This window comes from Trematomus bernacchii, unplaced genomic scaffold, assembly GCF_902827165.1.
Source record: "Trematomus bernacchii unplaced genomic scaffold, fTreBer1.1, whole genome shotgun sequence".
In the NCBI taxonomy this organism is placed as follows: Eukaryota; Metazoa; Chordata; class Actinopteri; order Perciformes; family Nototheniidae; genus Trematomus; species Trematomus bernacchii.
In genome coordinates this window covers 11,062,111-11,082,726 of record NW_022987714.1, presented here as the reverse complement: position 1 = coordinate 11,082,726, position 20,616 = coordinate 11,062,111, and the positions used below count along the sequence as shown (strand labels likewise).

Below are 20,616 nucleotides of genomic sequence, written 5' to 3'. Positions count from 1 at the left end.
CACACTACAAACCATGTGACACACAAACACCACTCCCATTGCCTCAAACTAGGTTCACCAAGGCGCTGGTTTTGGTTTTGGTAGCTGATGGGTAATTTTTCTGGTCAATCTCAGCCTTCTTTCCCCTCTTCTGCTGCCAAGAGGAAATGAAGGGATGATCTCTCCACTCTCCTCCACTCGTCACTCCCCGAGAAAACAAACAGGAACATTTTATGGCCTGCTTGTTGACCCAAAGCCCACGGGCACCAACAACCGGCTACTAGAGGTGTTTACTTCAGGATGAGCTACTTAAACTGATATAACAGCAGTGCCCTGTTGACGATCAAATTCCCATACAGGGATCCTAATATATTGTGGATTTAAGAGACAGTCTGGGAGAAGTGTTTATAAAGTCCAGTTCAATAAACACTATAGCTCATATAAAGTAATACACCTGTCAGATATGATAAAAGTCTATCCACAAAGATAACAAACTCTGAATCCACTGTGTGGTACCACGGCTCACACACACCTGTTCTTCTCTTTGCCTCGACCCCCAGCACCGGGCCTGAGCCCCAAACAAAGCTCCTCTCTGTACGGATATGGACACTGTTTGATTCCTCGCACAGTTCCCCTGACGCTGCCTCCGCTGAAACCTAAACACACTGTTTGCTATGGGCGAAAAAATACTGTTTAAGAAGTACTGTGAAGAAGAAAGGAAAGGGCCTACCCAGGAAGACTCATCTGGTTCTAATGCAGGGCCCGCTGGTGTGGATTACAGGCACATATTACCGGAGAACTCAGGCTGACCCCTCATCTCTATCCCTGGGGAAATGGGAGCCCGCAATGGTGATGGGGGGCTGAGGGTACGGGGGCCTGGGGAGCAGAGGGGTGAATAGATGCCTGTGGGCAGGCTGCCACCCCACGATTGGTACCGTTCTTCAATGAGGGAGTTTCTCTGAAATCTTTTCAAACACCTTCCAAAAATAGAGAAAACTTTTTCCCATGAACCTCTCAAAGAGACAAAAAAAGTAATTTCTTCAAATATTTCTAACGGTCTGTCTCGTCTTGACCAGTTTCACCAAGTTTTGGAAGAACTTAAGAGGTTTTTAACTTTTTGTAACACTGCAATATGTTTTCACATTAAACGCAAAAAGCAGCTGTTTACTCAGCAAGCCTCTGAGTTTTACTATGTTATCCCACACTGGAAGGGGAGTTAACAACGAGAGTAACAAGCAAAGAGTGAGAGAGAACTTCAGCGGCAGCTCATAAGGTTGGCAAAATATCACATGGGTGTTTGGCCAAATAATCATCTCAGCTAGGAAAACATTCCTATTAAAGCTGGGATAAATCAAACAAGATGCAGAAAGCACAATAATTATCCAAAAAGAACGGACAGGAACAGGAACAAACAACAGGACATGTCTTTCTTCAAGCCATTTCCTCTTTGCATCTGCAATGTTACATAAATGCCTAATTTCTTTCAAATCCATTTCATAACAAAAATAATTAAAATGCCAAAGTTCTAGCTCTTACCTGTAGTATCTGGACTGTAGATAAGTGGAGCAGACTGCTTTTGACACATGGCTGGCGGAGCCAAAGTCAATGACTTTGACCCGATAGGGCTGTCGAGACGGGTCCACCAGCATGATGTTCTCTGGCTTCAGGTCAGCGTGGATCAGGCCCAGGCTCTTTAGTTTCATTAGCGCTGTGGCCACCTGCTGTAGCACGGGTCTGATGTATTTGAGCGGCAGAGGGCTGAACTTGTTCTGCTTGAGGAAGTCGTACAGGTTCTGCTCCAGCATCTCGAATACCAGGCACGTGTGGTTCTTGTGCTGGAAGCACTCGTAGGCCCTAACAAAGTTGTAGTCATCCGCATTCTCCGTGCTGAGACGCGCCAGGATGCTGACCTCGATCTGACCCTGCCGTGCATACGACGGGTGATTTTTCAAGATCTTGATCGCCACAATCTCGTTGGTGCCCCTCTTCCAGCACTTAACCACCTGTCCAAAGGTTCCTCGCCCCAAGAACTCCAGCACTTCGTAGGTGTTGGTCATGGAGCAGAGAACCTCATGCTGCACCAGCTGGTAGTCCCCCTCGCTGTTGGAGCCGCTGTTCTTGGACGTTGCAGTGGAGGTGGCGGTGGCCACTGTGGCCACCGTGGCTCCACTGGCTGCTCCGTTCTGGATCATCGATGGGCCGTGCTCCTCAATGATCTGCACACTGCTGTTGTTGTCAAGCTCCTCACTTTTGCGTTTAAGCCCGCATCGCTGGTAGGTGTCAAGAAGGGTGACCGTGCTCCGGCGCGTCAGGTTGTGAAAAGCAACCCCGCCACCAACGCCACTGCCGGCGCCGCCACCTCCACCACCACTGCTGCTGCTGTTGCTACCTCCACCCCCGCTGCTCAGCAGAGACCCCAAGGCCCCCGAAGTGCTGCTTGCTGAGGCGACCACAATGTGGCCCACGCTGGCTGGGAAGATGAGTGCCTGCTCGTAGGGCAGGGTGGAGCTGGCGACCTGCAGGGAGCTGTTGATGCCAAGGGGGCCACTGGCTGCCGACAAGTTCTTGCTGCTGTTGTGGCTGTAGACTTTGCTGTGTGTGCCGTACCCTGTCATATCCCAGTTACAACTCTGCTCCACCTTCAGTTTCTTCACGCTAAAGAAGGCACTTGATTGGAGAGTGTGAGGGGAGAACACTTGCACTTGCGAGGCCATACCTGTAACAAGAGGGGGGCAGAGGGGAGGGGCAGAGAGGGGAGGGGGGGATGAAAGGGAGAGGTTAGGAAATTGAGAGTGTCTGAAACACGAGTGGTAGCCAGGAGCTTTAAATAAAGACAGCTTGGGTCAGAGCAGGTTATTAAAACACCAAGCATAAACGCTGAATCTGATGCGTCAGCATATTAACCTTTTGAGCTCTTTACCATCACAGTAAAGTAATAAGCATTAAATAACCTCCAAAATATCCCAAAGCATTCATTGCTTTGGCATTAAATTGTTTTATGTTTCATGAAGCATTTTTTTAATCAGATACTGCGTCATCAAAACTCTTGGTAAATTGATTTGTTTTTAAATAAACTGACAAACATAAATAAAAGCTAGAATGCTTAGCAGAAAGATAAGCTGGTTTAGATGTGCTTATGCAAACCACTGGTTCATGTTGAGGAAATGCCATCTCCCCACTGTTCCCATCTGCAGGAAAGCAAATAGGCTGAGGGAATACTAAAAGAATACCCTTTCATGGGACACTCCAGAGAGGGCAGAGCAACCAAAAACCGTACACAAAAACAGTCCCACAAAATAGTCTCAAGGAATGATTGCAATTTCCTTTCCCACTACTCTACCCAGCCGTTGCATTTATTACTACACAATTACTCACTTTAGAAAAGGTGGAGGAAGAAATGTGGTTAAAGAAACTATGAGAACAGGAGAGGGGCACGGGACTCCCTCTCAGCTACAGATGCAGAAGACAAAACAAAACTGTAGCGAGGCTGTGCTCTGAACTCCTGGGAACAAGCTGCCTCAGAATAAGCAAACGCTTCTCCAAGCAAACAACTGGCCAAAAATAGTCAATTTCTTTATCTCTTGCTTTGCAAACAGGCTTGTTTGTATCATTGAAATGATTATTACAGCACAAGGAAGATTATAAGAGACTTCTAGCAATGCTATGTTTAAACAGTTTCCAGTAAACCCAAAATGAGTTCAATGCTAACAAACTAAGAGCTTCCACCTGTCTTAGCCAACGCCGATGCAATTAGAACTCGCTGTTGATCAACTGATGCAGGAATCAAAGAACGCTTCAGTCGCAGCTCGCACACAAACGTATAAAACACATAAACTTTGTTTGCTGCTTTTGTGTGTTTAATAGACGTCTTGAGAACTGGAAAAGTTTTGTTCTGCTCAAAGATAATTGGAGGAGCGTTCACCTCCAAGATGGAAGGACTTCCAAAATGGTAGGCTCTCTACTGCGGACAGAAAGCGAAGAGGAGGGGACATGCCTGGTCACTTTGTCATCATTAGCCCTTTGAGTAGTGATGATGATTAATTCAGTAGGAAGTTGGCAGCCCTCCACTTTACTTTGCCTCATTTGTTTTTTTGAATCTCTCCTAACCTCTTTTCCTCTTCCTTTTTTAAGAATTTTTTTTGGCCCTCTGTAGCCTAACTTGGACTTATTAGTTATTGGCGCGGTCATCAGGTCTTAACCCTAATGAAGCAGGATTGAAGCTGCACATAAGAGAGCCAACTGTAAGCTTGGTAGGGTGTTGTACATTAGCTATAGCAGCTCCTCCATGCTTACAAATGTTTTTAAGCCTCAACTATGATAATTGCACATATGTAAACAATTAACTTAAAAAAAAAATAGTTTTGAGTGCCTACGGCCTTTGAGTGCCTACATGATGACCAGTCGTGTAGTCCAGGGAGGTAAGGAAGATCGTCCACTAGGCTATTAGGGGCAAGGCTCTCTGCTAATCACATAAACCCTGGAGGCCAGATGTCACTCCTTGGATTACCAATTCCTGTGCCTGGACTTTACGCTAAAAATAATTTGAATGATCGGATGGCGTCACAGAGCAGCGTCAGCAGTGTGTGACTGAGAGTCTGACAGGATAATCACAGACTGATGGACACAAAGATGGATGGACAGACACAGAGCTGGCTTGTTCCTCTTATGGAAAATCCCGGCATTACATATCTGCCAACATTATTATGGATAGCTCAGGTTTTACAAGGCCAGATCGAGGCTAGCTGCTCTTTGCATTAGCATCACATGAATTCCTCTTCAACCCTGATCTTAGTCATTCATTGACTCTGTCAGTTTTAACACTGTGGTCAAAGAGTTCATTTGACATTGACAACATGGTGCAATGAACTGAAGGCCACACATGTTTCCCTAAAATGGGAAAGCTGACAAAAATATTTAGAAATGAAGAGGACATTCTTGAAATTCTGCACAGCTGGTTTTTGCCACAAAACTGAAATGTGTACAAACAGCACCTCAGTTTAAAGCCCTGTGCGGAACACAGATAAGACATGAAATGGACCAAAAGTAAGAGGTCAAAAGCCTGGAATGTTATCTCATGACAACATACACAGGCAACAATGTGACCAATTATACTTGATTGGGAAAGCAGCTCCAGTCTGCATTAATCATTCTTCATACACACTGAAGTTCAAACACATTTATGATCTAGAATCTGCCAAACCCACTATACTGTTGTCAGAAACAACACAAACCTTCCCATGGAAATGTCCTGTTGAAGTTTATTTGAATTTCTGAAGCCAATGCCAAGCGCAAAACTGTTAAGGTCCATTGTTGTGCATTTACAATGTTGGAATGCCTTCAGTAGCCAAGGCTTTCCATTTAGCATACCTAAAGGAACACTGTGTGTCCCACATACTGCAATTAAGCATACCAGAGCGGCATTTTCCACTGTTTAGAGGCAGCATGTTGAAATGGTAGGAGTCAATGTTTTCAGAGAGATTATTTCTCTGTCAGGGCTTTGTTAATCTTCTTTTTGGGAGGATCAGGGACGTTTTGCATGCCATGCGAGGGCGAGAGATGTACTGAAAGGGAGGGAAGGGGAGCGGGGCTGCGAGTGGCCCTCACACTCGCCTGTGACCTGCTTCTGTTTACTCTCTTTTATTAAACCCGCCATTTATACTGACAACATGACAGAGAGTATTGATGAGGACGCCTTTAGAAACCACCAAAACCTGCCAAGTAGTCCTTTGTAATTACAAATAGTATTTTAATATAAAACCTGCTTATCGTTCATCTCATCCATGCCTCTGCTCAAAGCTCTGGGCTTTATACAAATCATAATTTAAAATGATTTAAGTCTGAGATAAAGATAAATGTATTAAAATCCAGGGCAACTAATGATTATATTCATTATCTGTTAATCTGTTGATTTACTTTCGATTAATCCTTTGGTCTATAAAATGTCAGAAAATAGAGAAGAAGATTCACCCAAACCATGGTGATGTTTTGTCAGCGGTATATTTAATAAAATATCATATAAACTGAAAAAATAAGGAAATATTCATATTTATCTTCCTTTTTACATGGAAAATTACTTTATTTTCTTCTTGAAAAATATAAGTTTAAATAGATACCTCAGCAATTATCTGGGATACTTTTCAGAGACATCAGTCAGGTCTGTGTGGTCGGTGTTCCCTGGTCTAGATATATTTGGACTTTTTCCTTAGGACTAATGGCTACCGACAGCGACTGAGACGCTCTGATGACCCTGTCTCTTTACTGGACATCCCAGTGTCTTCAGGACTGAAGGGTGGGGAGGGGGTTGAATCACAGGCTAATGAAATGAATTCTGACTGTCTAGACAAAGCATTTTAACACCCTTCGCCGTAGTTTGCATGTACTTGTCAGAGCACTTCTCACTGCACCTCCATTCCTTTTTGAAACCCCTGACACAAACAGAGACAAACTAGAGGGAAAAATACTTAATGTCTCTTAATAAAATATAAGCAGAAGAGCTTCAGTTCACCATGTTATAAATTCTCCAAGGAGAAACTCTGGAGGAACATGATTGTTCCAAAAGACATTCCTTTATTTGGAACATGGGCGTAATTTCCACTGGGGACAGGGGGGACATGTCCCCCCCACTTTTCAAAATCCCATTTGTGTCCCCCCCCACTTTTTAAATGTGTAAGCGGTCATCGTCACGGAGGAGCGTCTGTGTGGCACGAGCGCATCTTGTGAGAGAGAGATAGAAAGAGAGAGAGACAGAGAGAGAGAGACATAGAGAGTTACGGGGGTTGTTGTTAGCATTGGTGCTAGCTCGGAGCTAACGGAGATTAGTAGCTGTTTCAACAATAAGGAGAGGGAGAGCTCTTTCCTGTCGGACTTTGAGAGACTGAGAGAGAGAGAAAGAGAGAGAGAGAAAGAGAGAGAGAGAGACTGAGAGAGAGACTGAGAGAGTTACAGGGGTTGTTGTTGTTAGCATCTGGTGCTAGCTCGGAGCTAACGGAGATTAGTTATCTCAGTGGGTCTCAAACGGTTTGGTCATCTATGTAAACAAATATTTCCATCTATGTAATATTGGTTGTATATAAAATAAGTTAAGAAATCCTTCCAATGTGTACTATAGGTCAGTACAAAAATAAAAAAACACAGTTTGAAAGGGGAGTGATTAGTAAAATATGCATAAACAAAAAGAAAGAATGCAGACTAGGCAAGATAAAGATAGGAGAGAGGAGTTTATCAATGATTTGTTATTGCTTGTGAGAATATTCTAATGGTTTTTTGATTATTGAAATATATACAGTTCTGTTTCATGAGTGTTGAGAACTGTATCCATAAATCTCTTAATGTTGCCCTCAAAGTGCACCAGATTGATGCATTCAACTTCAATTTAAAGAAACAAATCTTCCCGGGGTGCATGCCCCTGGACCCCCCGGCTAGAGGATGTGAGGTCATCACAAATAAAACGGGTTCACATGGATAGGATACTAGATAAGTGTGCACACTCATTATATACACTACACATTTTTCTTGGATTTGTTAACACTATAGTCCCTAATATATTTGTAGAAAGGCAGGAAATGAATTAAATTGAGAACATTTTTCATTGTGGAGGACCCCCTGTTTTGTGTCCCCCCCACTTCTCAAACCAAAGTTACACCCTTGATTTGGAGTGATAGTGTCTTACAGTCAGTCCAAACTTTCCCAAAGCGGTTCCATTGGGTTGACTTAAGGGATGAGACTATAAAAAGCACTCATATCATGGAGAATTTCCATTATTGTTTATTATTATAGTAGTGAATATCCTCATGAAAAAGCTGTCTAGCTCGCTATCCTGGTAGAGATAAAAAAAAATACATAAATTATCATAAAACAAAAAGATAAGACTCACAATGATGCCATTTTGTTTAGTTTTTTATCTAAGTCAGGTGACCTCATGAAATATAATGACCGTATATAAAATTGTTTTCCATTTTAAGATTTTGAAGCATATTTTGGTGGGACAATACGTTCATCAACATTTCTTTGGCATGTATAATCATGGCAATCCCATTCCTACCACTCAGTTATCAGTTTCAGTATAGAAGCATCTGCAATTGCTTAATTCATTCAAGTTTTCTTTTCATTTATCATCCATCTGCATTTAAATGTACATGGGCATGGGCATAATACCCAACAAAACCACTGGTGGAAAACCTGTAGCAGGGACAGTGACTTTCGGGTTAAACACAACAGTGAACGCACCACTGAAGAGGAACATATTGTCCACACAGAGCAGTCTATCCTGGAGTTCTGCCCTCAGTAGGGGAGCTGGAGCTTGACACGGCATGGTCTCTCTCTCTCCATCTCTCTGTCTCTCTTTCCCCCATCCACTATTGACCACCCTGTCTGCCTTTTTAGCTTTCTCATCTCTGCTTATTTATAGAATAATGCATCAGACAAGCTCATGGGGAGATACTGCCATGCAGGCTGCTGCTCCATCAGCCTGCATGCTCAACTGCCCACAGTATTTGACCAGTTGGAATTGGCTCGCCATGTCTCTAGCTGCTCTCTTACAAACGCACAAAAGAGGGGCAAATATCCATCGAGCATATTGACAGCGTAAAAGGAAAATGTAAATGTTGTTTGACAGACGCCACAGGACTCGTAAATCAGCAACATGCCGGCAGTAAATGTGACACTCCCTCAACTCTCCCTTTCCTGGAAGCAAACAGCCAAAGATACAACATGTTGTGTTAGCTGCAAGATAACAGGATGGGTCAGCACTCGTGCAAATGCTATGCATAGATACACAAGCAAGATCAGAACAATACTAACAAGCATTTCTCTCATAAACTAAGCAATAATTACTTGTCTAGTTAAAGTAAAAAAAAATTACACTTCTAACCTAAAGTAAAGCAGCTAAACCTGGCCCCTCTGGGTAACTGACACTAGATAAGGAGGGTGCCATTAATGCTGTAAGTATGGTCGTAAAATGGCTGGTGTGAGAAAAAAAACATTTGCCTTGTTTATACTGCCAGGTCAGCCTAACCAGGCGCTGAACCAAGGCACAGGGTGGAGGAGAGGAGCGGGAGGTGAGGAGGAGCGCGAGGGGGGAGGAGAACCGGGTCGGCAGAGAGGCTCTGCTTCAGCTGGATTTCTTATTAATCAAATCACGAGTGTAGCAAGTGTACAAAGCACAGCAACCAACTTCCTCCCCACCGCGAGAGAGAAAGAAAGAAAGAAAAAAAGGCCTTGTAGAAAAGGCCCTTGCTGCAGCAGAAGTAAAACGCTGAATGTAGAACAGAAAAACAGTTTGTTCTGTGTGTGCGAGGCCTCCTGTGTGGCAGCTTATAATGAGAGGAAAACGTGAGCAACCACAAACCGATGGCACCTGTTAACTCACGGCTCCACTGCACTACCATTGACATCCACTGCATGCATCACGCTGTGCTGACTACACTTGCAAACACAGTGCTGGGCCACGCAGGGACACACACCTGATAAGCAGCAGTTATCATGTACACACAGCGAGAAACGCCCCACTACACCGCACTTCCTCTTATGCCATTAGGATTAACAATGACAGCTGGACACAATGTTCAATAATGAGATCAACATATGAGAAGTGCAAGCAAGAAACACTAACCCAACACAGACAACAATGGGGGAGGACACACTGATGAGTACAATGTGGGAAGGAAACATTGTCCAACGGCAAATTGATTTGAGAGGAGGCCAGAGCGGTATGGATTTTGCAGCGTGCCGGCTGTGTTGCGCTGTAATCTACAGTGAACGGCGGCCTTGTTTTGCTGCCCTTGCAACGCAAAGCAACCTGAGGTTTTTTAAAGGATGGTGCTTCAGTAAGTGAAGGATAAAAGCCAGTGATATGCAAACACAAAATGAAACACAAAGAGGCACACACATGCATACATACACAAACACAAGGAGCCAGGCTCCTGTTGGCTACAGGAGGAGAATTAGGTTTGTAAAGGAAGAACCTTTAGAGACAGAGACCTTAATTGTATTAATTAAGGGACTAACCTCTTCCTGGACACGCAAATATAATTATATTCTCAGAGAAAAGTGACAGCAGAAAAACAATATCCATGTGATCCCTTTTATTTATGAGTGGGCTGCCTTATGTATTTCAAACAGGTATTCACGAGGTGAGGTTCAGATTTGTATTAACCCCACTAACATGATTATCAAATCCGAAGAATTTGATTAATAGTTGTTTTTTACAACAATTTTGGAGCACTGTTTGCAGTATGTAAACTATTGATTTAAAGTGCAAATTAAAATAAAATCGAACTGCTGCAGAGTAAAAACTGAAAGCAATCAATATAGAAAGTCGCATTGGAGGTATCACTACACAGCATCATCACCCCCACCCTGCCACCCTGCCCTGTCCCACGGAACAGACTACTAAGAATTGGTTTTGGGTGTGTTCTTGAACTCCGAGGTCAAAGTCTGCTTCTGCTTTGATATCCCACAGCTGCAATAATGCCCTTCTTGCTTGTTGGATGCACCCAACACTACACAAACAAGTCTCTCTGCATGTGAGCAGAATGTGTGTGTGTGCAGGTGTCAGTACAGGCGTGTACCCACAGACATGCATCCTTGCATTTCTGGGACTCCAACTGGTTATTGTTTCTAACTTACTCAACTATGTCAAAGCGCTAATGTCTTAGTTGTTTGGTAACAACACATGAGTCACTACCCCAACTCACACCCAGAGGGATTTATCTGAAGCTCCACCCCTTGGAAACCCTGCGATGAACCCCGACAACAGAGAAACCAGTCCAACCTGACCAGGCACCTGGGGACCAATCACACTCAGGCAGCGGCGCCACTTCCTGTATTTCCAAAACACAGCCGTACTTGTTTGTTTGATCCACATCTGGTAATGATAAACTACCACTGTCTGGCTGTTAGTGTCAGCTCTCAGTTAGTTGAAAAAGAGGAATCACTTTTTTTGGAAGATATCCTCAAGCCGTTGTATCAGGATGAGTCGCGTCAGTGCAATTGATAGTTATTACTGCTGATGCCTGTGAAAGAAAAGCCCACTTTTTAGTGCCCCAAATACGACAGAGTGAGGAAGAAACAGGCAACTTCTCTTCACACCAGAGCTCTTTATAACCCCCAAATGCGGTTGGCCTCCTGCTCCCCTGTCTCCCCAACTATACTCCACCTCCCAATGCTATCAAATACTAACAGGAGATGGTGCACATGCCTCCCCAGGCGACAAGAGTGTGTGGTATTTCAGCAGACTGTGTGAAGCTGCTGCTTTGTGCCTATTAAGGCCATAGATCAGACTAATTTAGACTACTGAGGCCTTTTTTCTCTCTCTTAAAATGCCTCAACATGCAACCCTGGCTTCATACTGCAGGTGACTCATCCATATACATGCTTGATAAACTGTTTGTAATCTCCTAATCTTTTTTCATCGTTATTCTTTTTAACCCTCCTTCTGTGGCTTCCTATCTTTGACAACGTAAGGAGGCCCACTATGCTATATATTCAAACAGCTTTCAACAGATTATAGCAGCACACACAAACACATGCTCACATACCAATTTAGCAAAGCATATGTGCCCTTAATCCAACTGACAGTGTGACGTGAACAGGGCTGTCTTGAGTGTTTTTGGCCACAGAGCTGAGGTAATAAAGATGGCTAGCCAACATAGCCTCTGTGTCTGATTTAGCGTGAAAAATCATGGCTTTAGCCGATTATATTTACAGTGTCCTCGCATTCGCAAATAGCAGCCAAAGCCAGGCAGGAAATGGCTATTCTGACCATCGGTTGAACGCCCACACACTGAGTATGCGGGATCACACATTTGAATTAGATGGCAGAAACACCTTCAAAAGAAGAAGAGTTGTTGGTTTAGTTACTGGTTTTAGTACTTCCTTAGTAAATTACATGAAACAAGATCCATTTACTGTAAGAATTTGCCCGTTTGGGTCTGTTCCTGTGTTCTGAGCTGTTTCTAAAGTCCCGGCTGAGTAGTAGTTGAGAGGGATTTCAACAGATGGAAAAGATGACCTGTGGGAAGCTAGTAAATAATGATTCATCATAGTGTGAGATGCTTCACTGTGAAAAAAGATGGGAATGCTATTAGTGAGTTAGCCTAGCTGATGTATTTGTTGTCCAGGCTATTGAAACGTTGAGGGGAACTGAAAGAGGTTAATGTTACTGAAACGGATGGCACTTAACTGAGCATTAAGTGATATCCATCTCAGCAACAACAACACGTCCGAATATTTTTTAGTCGAATGCTTATGAATGCAGAACACTCCTCATCACAAATAAAAAATGTTTTGCCTGGCCAGGATTGCTTTGGTTCAGTGAAGGAAAGAGAACAGGTTCACATGGCTAAAGGTCAACGGTTGGCCTTTCTCTGGGCTAGCCTCTCTAAAAGGATGGAGGGGTGGGAGCATATTTGAGTGTGTGTTAGCAGCTGCTGGGCCCCGTCAAGGGAGCGGAGGAGACCAGGCGCCTATCCTGGCGGTGCTGATCCCAGATGTAAGAAGGAGACAGGTTAAAGGAGACGAGGGGTGAGATCTAAGACCCCCAATACCGCCACTACCACGGAAATCCCTCTTAGACCACTGACCCCCATACCTCCTAACCAAGCTGCCAACCCCCCCCTAAACTCCTCTGACCTCTGGCAGTGCCCCTGAGGCCCATGGGCCCCCACAAGGGGGTATTCATCCCTCCACCCAAGCTGCCCTCCCTCTCTGTCAATCCCTGTCTCCCTGCCATTCTCCCTCACTCTCTGTCTCTCAGGCTGAAAGGGGGGTCAGTACAAAAGGCTGCCAGGCAGAGCTGCTGGCTGGCCATCATGGTGCCTGAAGCTTTGAAGTCAGGAGTGGCTCTAAAAGGTGTGCAGTCTGTTTTGATGCTGCAAAACACTTGGGCCCAGAAATATAATCAGGTATTGCTGTTCATGAATTCTGTTTAGTCGAGTTACCATGAAAGCATACTTAAACTAAGCCATACTTACACAGTGAGTGGATGAGTAACATTTTCAGCAATACATGTCCCCATTGTTTCTGTTTTGTGAGCATTAAAGTTCTTCAAAGCTTACCAAGGAGTGCAAGCTTGTACTCTAAAGCTACTAAAGTAAAATTGCTGGGAAAAAAGCTTTTTGAAACTTGCTGAATAAAGAATAGGAATGCAGAAAGCATAACGATTTCTATAAACCTTTATTATATTAAAACAATTTGAACTGCCATGTAACAACCATAATCATTCACTTGTATTGCAATTGAATGGAACAACATGTCTTGCTGTGAGGAGATACTTCTTAGTTAAGTTATTCTGCGCTTCTTCATGTCAGTACTGAATATAGAGGAGCCACAAAATGTTTTAAGTGAATCAATGACTTTTAACATCTCTTTTTCTCTCTATGTTATCCTTTTAAAGCTCATACAAATTCAGCAAGTAATGAAGAAATAATTTTGCTCCCGAAATGTTAATATTAAATAGATAGAGACCATTTCTCCAAACTTCAGGACTTTAAATTTGTATTTAAAACCTCTGAGAGATTTCCATCAGCACGTGTAGTCACTTCTACCTCCTGTTCCTTTAGATGTGTTACTTGTTAGTCGACTAAGTATTTTCACAGGGAATACAGGATTCCAAAGAGAAACCCCGGGCTGAACCAAAAAAAAAAAAAACATCTTTTGAGAGGGAGGGGCACATCTCTAGAGCAGTCACTTTTTTTTTTAAATGTCTAACTAGAATTGGGATGAACCATTAAAACGTATTTCCCAGTAATGGTAATAACACAGCATGTAAAGAGACAATATACATGACATAAGTATATGAGAACGAACAGAAGAGGACAGGAAAGGGGCTAAAGCTGCTCATTGCCATGCCTGTTGACTCTTTTGACTACCTCGTCCTACTCTATTGCCGTCTTCTTTTTCTGTTCTGTGCCTTTTGCCTCCTGGCTCTGGACAGAAATGGGCTTCAGCGTTCTTCTGAGCTTTGAAGTCCTTTGGTTTCCAGCCAAGCGTAGCGCTGTACCTGCAGCCATCTGTGAAGGGGCCGCCAGCAGCCACCCATCGCTCCACTTCCCTTCCATGACCGAGAGGGTCCGGAGCCAGGAGTGGTGATGGGGCTTGGCAGAGGCACTTAGTCCACATTGGCTGGTCATTGCAGAGCCCGTAGCTGTGTCTTTGTTAATGAATATGAACGCGTGTACCCTAACAACGCCAACCTCAGTGGCCCAATCGTCCTGCTCAACTCAATCCATAGCTGTTCATTTTATTATCTTATCAATCTCTATTCTCACCCTCCCACCCTGTCTCCTTCAGTCGGAAGAAAAGAAAGTGTGGGGGTTACGGGAGGCTTGATTAAAACCTGCGAAACCATTTCTCACTCCTCGCTTCATATAATATGGAGAGACACGGTTTGGGTCTTTTGTTTAAATGAAGTGGCTTTCAGCGCCAGAGTTTTCCTAACCATCCAGCTGTAGCACCTTACATCATTTGTCATCTTTGCACCACATTCAGAGCTTTGTTCAACTTTCTTTAACCAGCTTCACCATGTGCATGTGCGATGTGACTTGTCAAGTTGAAAGGCCAAATTAGCCAGCAGCGTCAGCTCTCTTCCAGAGGGTGCGATGTCAAATGGACTCGTAATGGGGGGGACGACGACATTATCACAAACAATAGGATTAAGACCAGGGACAACGGGCGCAACAAACAAGCTGGTGGTTTAGTGTGGGGGGTTAGTGATGGCAATAACACAAGCCAGGGGGGGAGTGAGGCGGGAAGCAAGTCTGAGGGGAGTCTGAGGGCTTTTTGGGTGGGGGTCATGATTAGGGAGAACAAAAAAGCTACAGTAGACCTCTCACACACACACATACATGCGGGCTTCCAATCTGGCCATCAGGCTGTTGTGAAGTGTCACATGGGCACCATGTGCACTGGCCAATGGCCTCTCGGCTTATCAACAAACAGAGCGGGATGGAAGGGCAGATAAGAGATAGATGTGGGGGCGGGGCGGGGAACGCGGGGGTGGGAATTGGATTGGTCATTGGCAAGTGATGATTGCAAAGTGAGCATGCGATACATGGCATACGACTAAAATGCAGATGCTTATTCTGCACTGTGCATTATAATCCACTTGAATATACTGTATATAAAAAAAACTATTTGACGCCTTGAGCATATAAAGTGCCCTTTATGCTCAAGGAATCCCTGTGCAATTATTGCTTAGCAGGCCCCAGTTAACAAAAGGCCTCATTCATCCTGTGCTGTGTTGAGAAGCAGTAACATGTGAACCTTTGTCTGAACCGTGGCTCTCATAGCAGATCAAACCATTGGATTTGTCATAAGGTGCAGAGACTCTCAGTGCTTTTTCAACAGATGCTGCTCTCATCCTCGCTGTAGAGCCGTTATTACTCTACTTTTAGCAAGAGGAGGTTATCTAGATTTAAGAGGGACATTCATTTATTTCTGTCTCCCACGCAGATCCTTAAAATACAAAAAGGTGGAACATTTTTTAAGTTAATGTGGCATCCTGCTGAGAGAAGTAAAATTGTTTCCAAAATGCTACTAATCCATTTAGGGAACAAATGACACATTCAGCAGTCAAAGAATTAGGGGTTGCTTGTTTTTACAGTGTTCATCCCAGGAATCCAGGCACTATCATGGTTTTTATAAATGCAGATATCAGATACTTGTAGAGCTGCAACTGTTGAATGGTTTATCAATTAGTGGATTGTCAAAAGAATAATAACCAGCGTTTCTGATCATTTAATTATTGTTTTGCTTTTTTAATGAGAAAATGGTAGAACACTGTATTGAGTCCCTCAAATATGAAGTCTTCATGCTTTTCTATGCGTTATATTCTATTGACTTAATATTGTTAGCTTTTTGACAGAACAAAGACATTTAAGGACATCCTTGGTCTTTAAAAAATCGGGATGCACATTTTTCTGACATTTTCTGAACAAATGATGTATTGATTGATCTTGAAAGGAATCTGCAGAATAATTGAGCGGTAAAAGTTATTGTTAGTTGCAGGCCTTAATATTTGCAACTCATACAATCTTATATATTACAGGCAAGCAACAAGACGCCTGCTACACTGGATCCTCCTTTAACAGAGCCTGGAGTCGTTACACAGCTACTCAGAGCCAGAGGCAGCTGTTCCACACAAGCTGACACCAAACACAGTGTGAAACAACAGTGCAGGGGGAAAAAAGGCCTTCACACATGCATGACAACCAACACGGAAATGCCTTGTGTAAGCAGTCGACAGAGTAGAGGCTCCATCTCAGCCAGCCTCCCCCTTACCCTCCGATAAAAAACAACTAATGTCAGCAATTGATGTGGTCTCCCGCTTCAAGGACCTCGGAGCCCAGCTTTCGGAGTCGTTTCCGAGAGAGGTCTGAAGCATATGGCAGAAGCACTAAAACAGGAGGCTTACTGACTGAAGAGAAAATGAGAATTGCAAAGTCCCCTCGCATCTCAATTGAATTTCCCTCAAGCTAAAAAAAAAGGAGAGAAAAAGAGCTCAAAGAATGATGTGCTGGAGTACTGGAGGCAGTTTCACTCCAGAGAAATGTGCTGAAAGGAGTATATGAAAAGTTTGGACTGTTGGAATAGCCAGGAAGTATCCTGCTCATATTCAAGGCTGGGCCTCCTGTGTCAGACTGGCCTCTACTAACCTGTCATTTCGGTTCAGTCTGACGTCCCCCCTTCCCACCCCTCATCTGTTTCCAAAACCCTCAGATCACACCTGTGAACTATTTCAGCACATCAGAGAGCTCACATATCCCCTCGTCTTCATCTGAGAGCTACACACACACCTTACCTTGCACAGAACTCACATTCTATCTCCCTCCAAAGCCTCTGCTTCTTCTACTAAATGCTTCAACAAATCAATAGAACAAAGAATCCCTGAACACTGGATTTCTCTTTCCTTTTCAGATAGGAAGCTTTGAATAATACAAAACCGATACTTGTAAAGACAGCTTATCCATTTTCATAATCCTGCGGAGGAACCGCCTTCAAAACAACAAGTCATGAGGTGATGTATAGGGTCAACAAACAGATCAAAACAGCTGCTGAGTGACAGTGAGAAACAAGAGGTCACAACATTCACAATGGTACAAGGATCTGAGTGATGACTGCTCTTTCCTGTGAGCCATTTAACTATCATCCTTCAAACTGTTTAACTATCCTCCCTCCGCAGGCTTTCCCTCTCTCCGTTGTGGACAGTGAAGAGCTAAACACACAACCCTGCTTGTCATAACAGTCAGGAAGAGAGACCCTCCTCGCTTCCCCTGACTCTGCCACGGGGCGCGGCCCCCCCCAAAGGCCCCCAGGGTTCTTCCTGCAATTCTAATCAAAGTTTAAAAAGCTGCAACCTTGGAGTCTAAGCCTGGGTCGCGGCCTGTGAGGAAGATATCAATCAAGCGGGTCCAAACAAGCGTGAGAGGGAAGCGGGAGGGAGACGGAGAGTTGAGGGCAGTTTCTGGGAAAGCCTTTCCTTCTGTCCTCAGAGGAGGAACTTCCTCTAAAACAAGGGCAGGGTGCACTCCCCATACCTGTAAATCATGGTAATTCAAAGTTGCATTAACTCATAATGGCCGTGTGGATGGATAACACATTAATCTGCCTGTGATGCTGCAGTGTCTGTCAACACTATCATCATCATCATCAGCCTCTGAGTCATACTCTGTCCGTTTTTCCAGGTGTGAATGAATGAATGAGTCCTCTCTGGAATATACCGGTTGACCTGCGAGAGGCAAATGAAGTTGCCTCCCTGCCTGGTGCCCAGCTCTGCAGCTGTCTAATCCTCTCGCAGGCCTGCCCTACAAATGGGTTGATGGCACATGTGTGCGGACGCAGATAGAGACAAATGCACACATGCAGGCAAGAGCACACTGCACAACCAATATCTAGCCAGGGAAGAGAGCAGGCGGGCAGGCAGGGTTTGGCGGTGTGTGAATATTAGCTTTTCCACAGCTGGGGGCTGCTGGACCTGCTCCGTTCATCCGACATCCATCAAGGTGTCAGTTTGGGTTATGAGAGCGGGCTCCCAGGGTGATCACACCGCCGCCTGATGGCCTTCTGTCTGGGCCGAGAGGACCAAAGGCAAACACCGTAAAAATGGAACAAAAAACACGAACATCGACACAACCGTGACTATCAGCTTCTAAACATTCCTGAAAGTCTCCACCGTGTTAAAACACATAATTCCTACTAATGTGAAATCAAGTTAAGCAAACAAATGTCTACTGTAAAGTGTTTTTCCTCAACAAGCTCAACTTTTTACCATCAAAGGAAGCAGTTCATCAAATAGATTTAAGTTATTAGCTGCCCTGTAGCCCAGGGTGAGTAATCACCATAATAGCCGGTCTAATTCTACTCTGTGCCTGGCCCCCCCCGAACCCATTTTCCATAGGAGACTTTGGTCATTTCCATGACTGCTCTACATAACAGGCCTCTCCAACACTGAGGAGGACAGGCAAGGTAATTAATTCCCCCTGCCGCCTCCTTCTCTTCCCTTCTCCTCCTCTGCGTGGCGAGGGGGGGAAGCCGGGGAATGTAATTTACACTAATTACCTTTTTGCATAGGAGTCTCATTTCAACTTTCCTTTTCATGTTGAAACGCCTGTCGTCTCGAGCCATGCCTGTAGGCTTCAACACCCATGATGAAAAATCACCACAATGTTCCTATAGTGACATGACATGACTGCAGTGAGGAGTCTGTATCAAACTCATAATACTGTATCTTCTATAGCAGCATATTTAATAACCTCAACATTCTATCTATATATTAGAGCATACTTCTGTGAGTGATATTTGTAATACCACTCTAAAATGTGTAGTATCACTTTTCAATAGTTCTTTTTTCTCAATAGTAGTTTTTAATAGAAGAGAAGGGCTCCCCTTTTACACCAGCAGAGGGACTACAGAGTAGACGAGAAGATATCAAACATTGGGTTGCTCTAAAATAAATATTAGAAATATATGGGGTCATCATTTGTTTTGTTTGCATAAGCTTGTGATCCTCATGTAAGCCATCTTGATAAATACTGTTACAGGTCATCTGTCTTATTGTATGTCAGAAAAGCATCTCTACGGGTTACAGGAGGTATATTTCTGAATGAAACATTACTACAGCGGAATTAAAGCAACATAACGTAACATCGCAATGTTATTATACTAAAAGTCGTCTTTGATCATACAGTTAATTATATTAGTGTAATTTGGGAAGTAGCATTTATCCTATCCACTGTGCACAAGATCATGCACGGAATATAGTGGCAATGTTTCACATGTACAGTATAACCAACCTTGCAACGAAGTAAACACATTGTTCGAATAGAAGAAACACAAAACCCGTATGACAGCAAACAATTTAGGGAAGCATGCAGGGTAGCATTTTTTCAATTGGATTAGTCACAGCTGCTGCAGCGATAGCGAATACACGCTTCTATTTAAGCTTGCCTCATGTTTCCCGGAAGAAAAAAATAAAAAAAACATTTTAATTCACAGATGCAATGAACGATCTAAAGTCAGTCTGTGTTAATAATGGTGTGGAATAATCGGAGATAGGAGAATGACATACTGTAGGCGAGACTCGCACTGATCGACCTTTAATTCTTTCTTTCAGCAGATCTTTAATTTTAACCACGAACAAACATGATCGACAAAACAACAATTACAGCATGTTCACTGCTTTATGTTAAAAACATGTTTGTTTTTGGAGCTGTTTTACTCTGCTTTATCAACGCTATTTTAACGGACACAGCTCAGTCTGGCAGCTCAATCTGAGTATTTACTCGTATTCTTTAACTAAGATTATCAGCAGTAATGCACCGATCTGCAGGCAACATGACAGCCTAGTTATGGAAGGTTTAGATAACATAATGTAAATATAGATGTAATGTTTTTACAGGAAGAGGACAGGGTCGCATCTCTCTCTCCGTATCAGCCGCAATTGTATCACAATTGATACAGTAGGCTCAGTGACAGAGCTCCGCACAGGGGGGGGGGGGACAGCACATTTTCAAAAGCATCTTACCTTCGTATACAGGGGCCATCGGTGCAAGGATTTCTGTTATTCATGGCAGAAAAATAAAGCGAGATTTCTGTTCAAAACTCAATGAAAATCTGCCATCTTGAAACAGTGATGAGAGAGTCGCCGCGGTCTCCTGCATTACTGGCCGAGTTCATTAGTGAGGAAAATGCTCATAATTCATATCCAGGCGTTTCCAAAAGGTACGGTCCGACGCGAGGGGAGCGACAGAGGACAGGCGGTGCAATGGAGAGCCGGCTGCGGTGTGTGTGTGAAGGCTCGGAGGATGAGCCGCGGACGGTGACAGCTTTACTTCAGCTATTGTGCGACATGTCTGTGGAGTGAGGAGTCTCTGCAAAAGTTGCAGTGGTCAGAGCGCAGCGAGTTTGGTGTACAGTCAGGTAGTCGAGTGTCGAGCGAGTCGATGGAGGCAACGAGCAGACGCATCAGTCTGGACTCCAAAACAAATAGGATAATAGTAATTATCATTATCATTATCATAATCATTATTTACAGAGAGATGGCATCACACAAATAGGAATAATGAGCTACAATGTGTAGCCTTTTATAAAGGGAAAAAAGGTTTCGGAAGATCGACCTTAACAGATTTTAATACGGAGGCA

General features: G+C 43.8%; 1 protein-coding gene across 1 annotated transcript in view; it reads right to left on the bottom strand.

Moving 5' to 3' along the window:
• The window catches only part of hipk2 (homeodomain interacting protein kinase 2), a 72,958-nt gene extending 52,622 nt beyond the window's left edge, over window positions 1-20,336 (bottom strand). The window contains 2 exon segments of the mRNA XM_034141206.1: window positions 1,516-2,695; window positions 20,000-20,336. Of these exon segments, the coding sequence (XP_033997097.1) occupies window positions 1,516-2,695; window positions 20,000-20,018 (1,199 nt within the window). The 5' untranslated portion in view covers window positions 20,019-20,336.
• Between the last annotated feature and the right edge of the window lie 280 nt (window positions 20,337-20,616).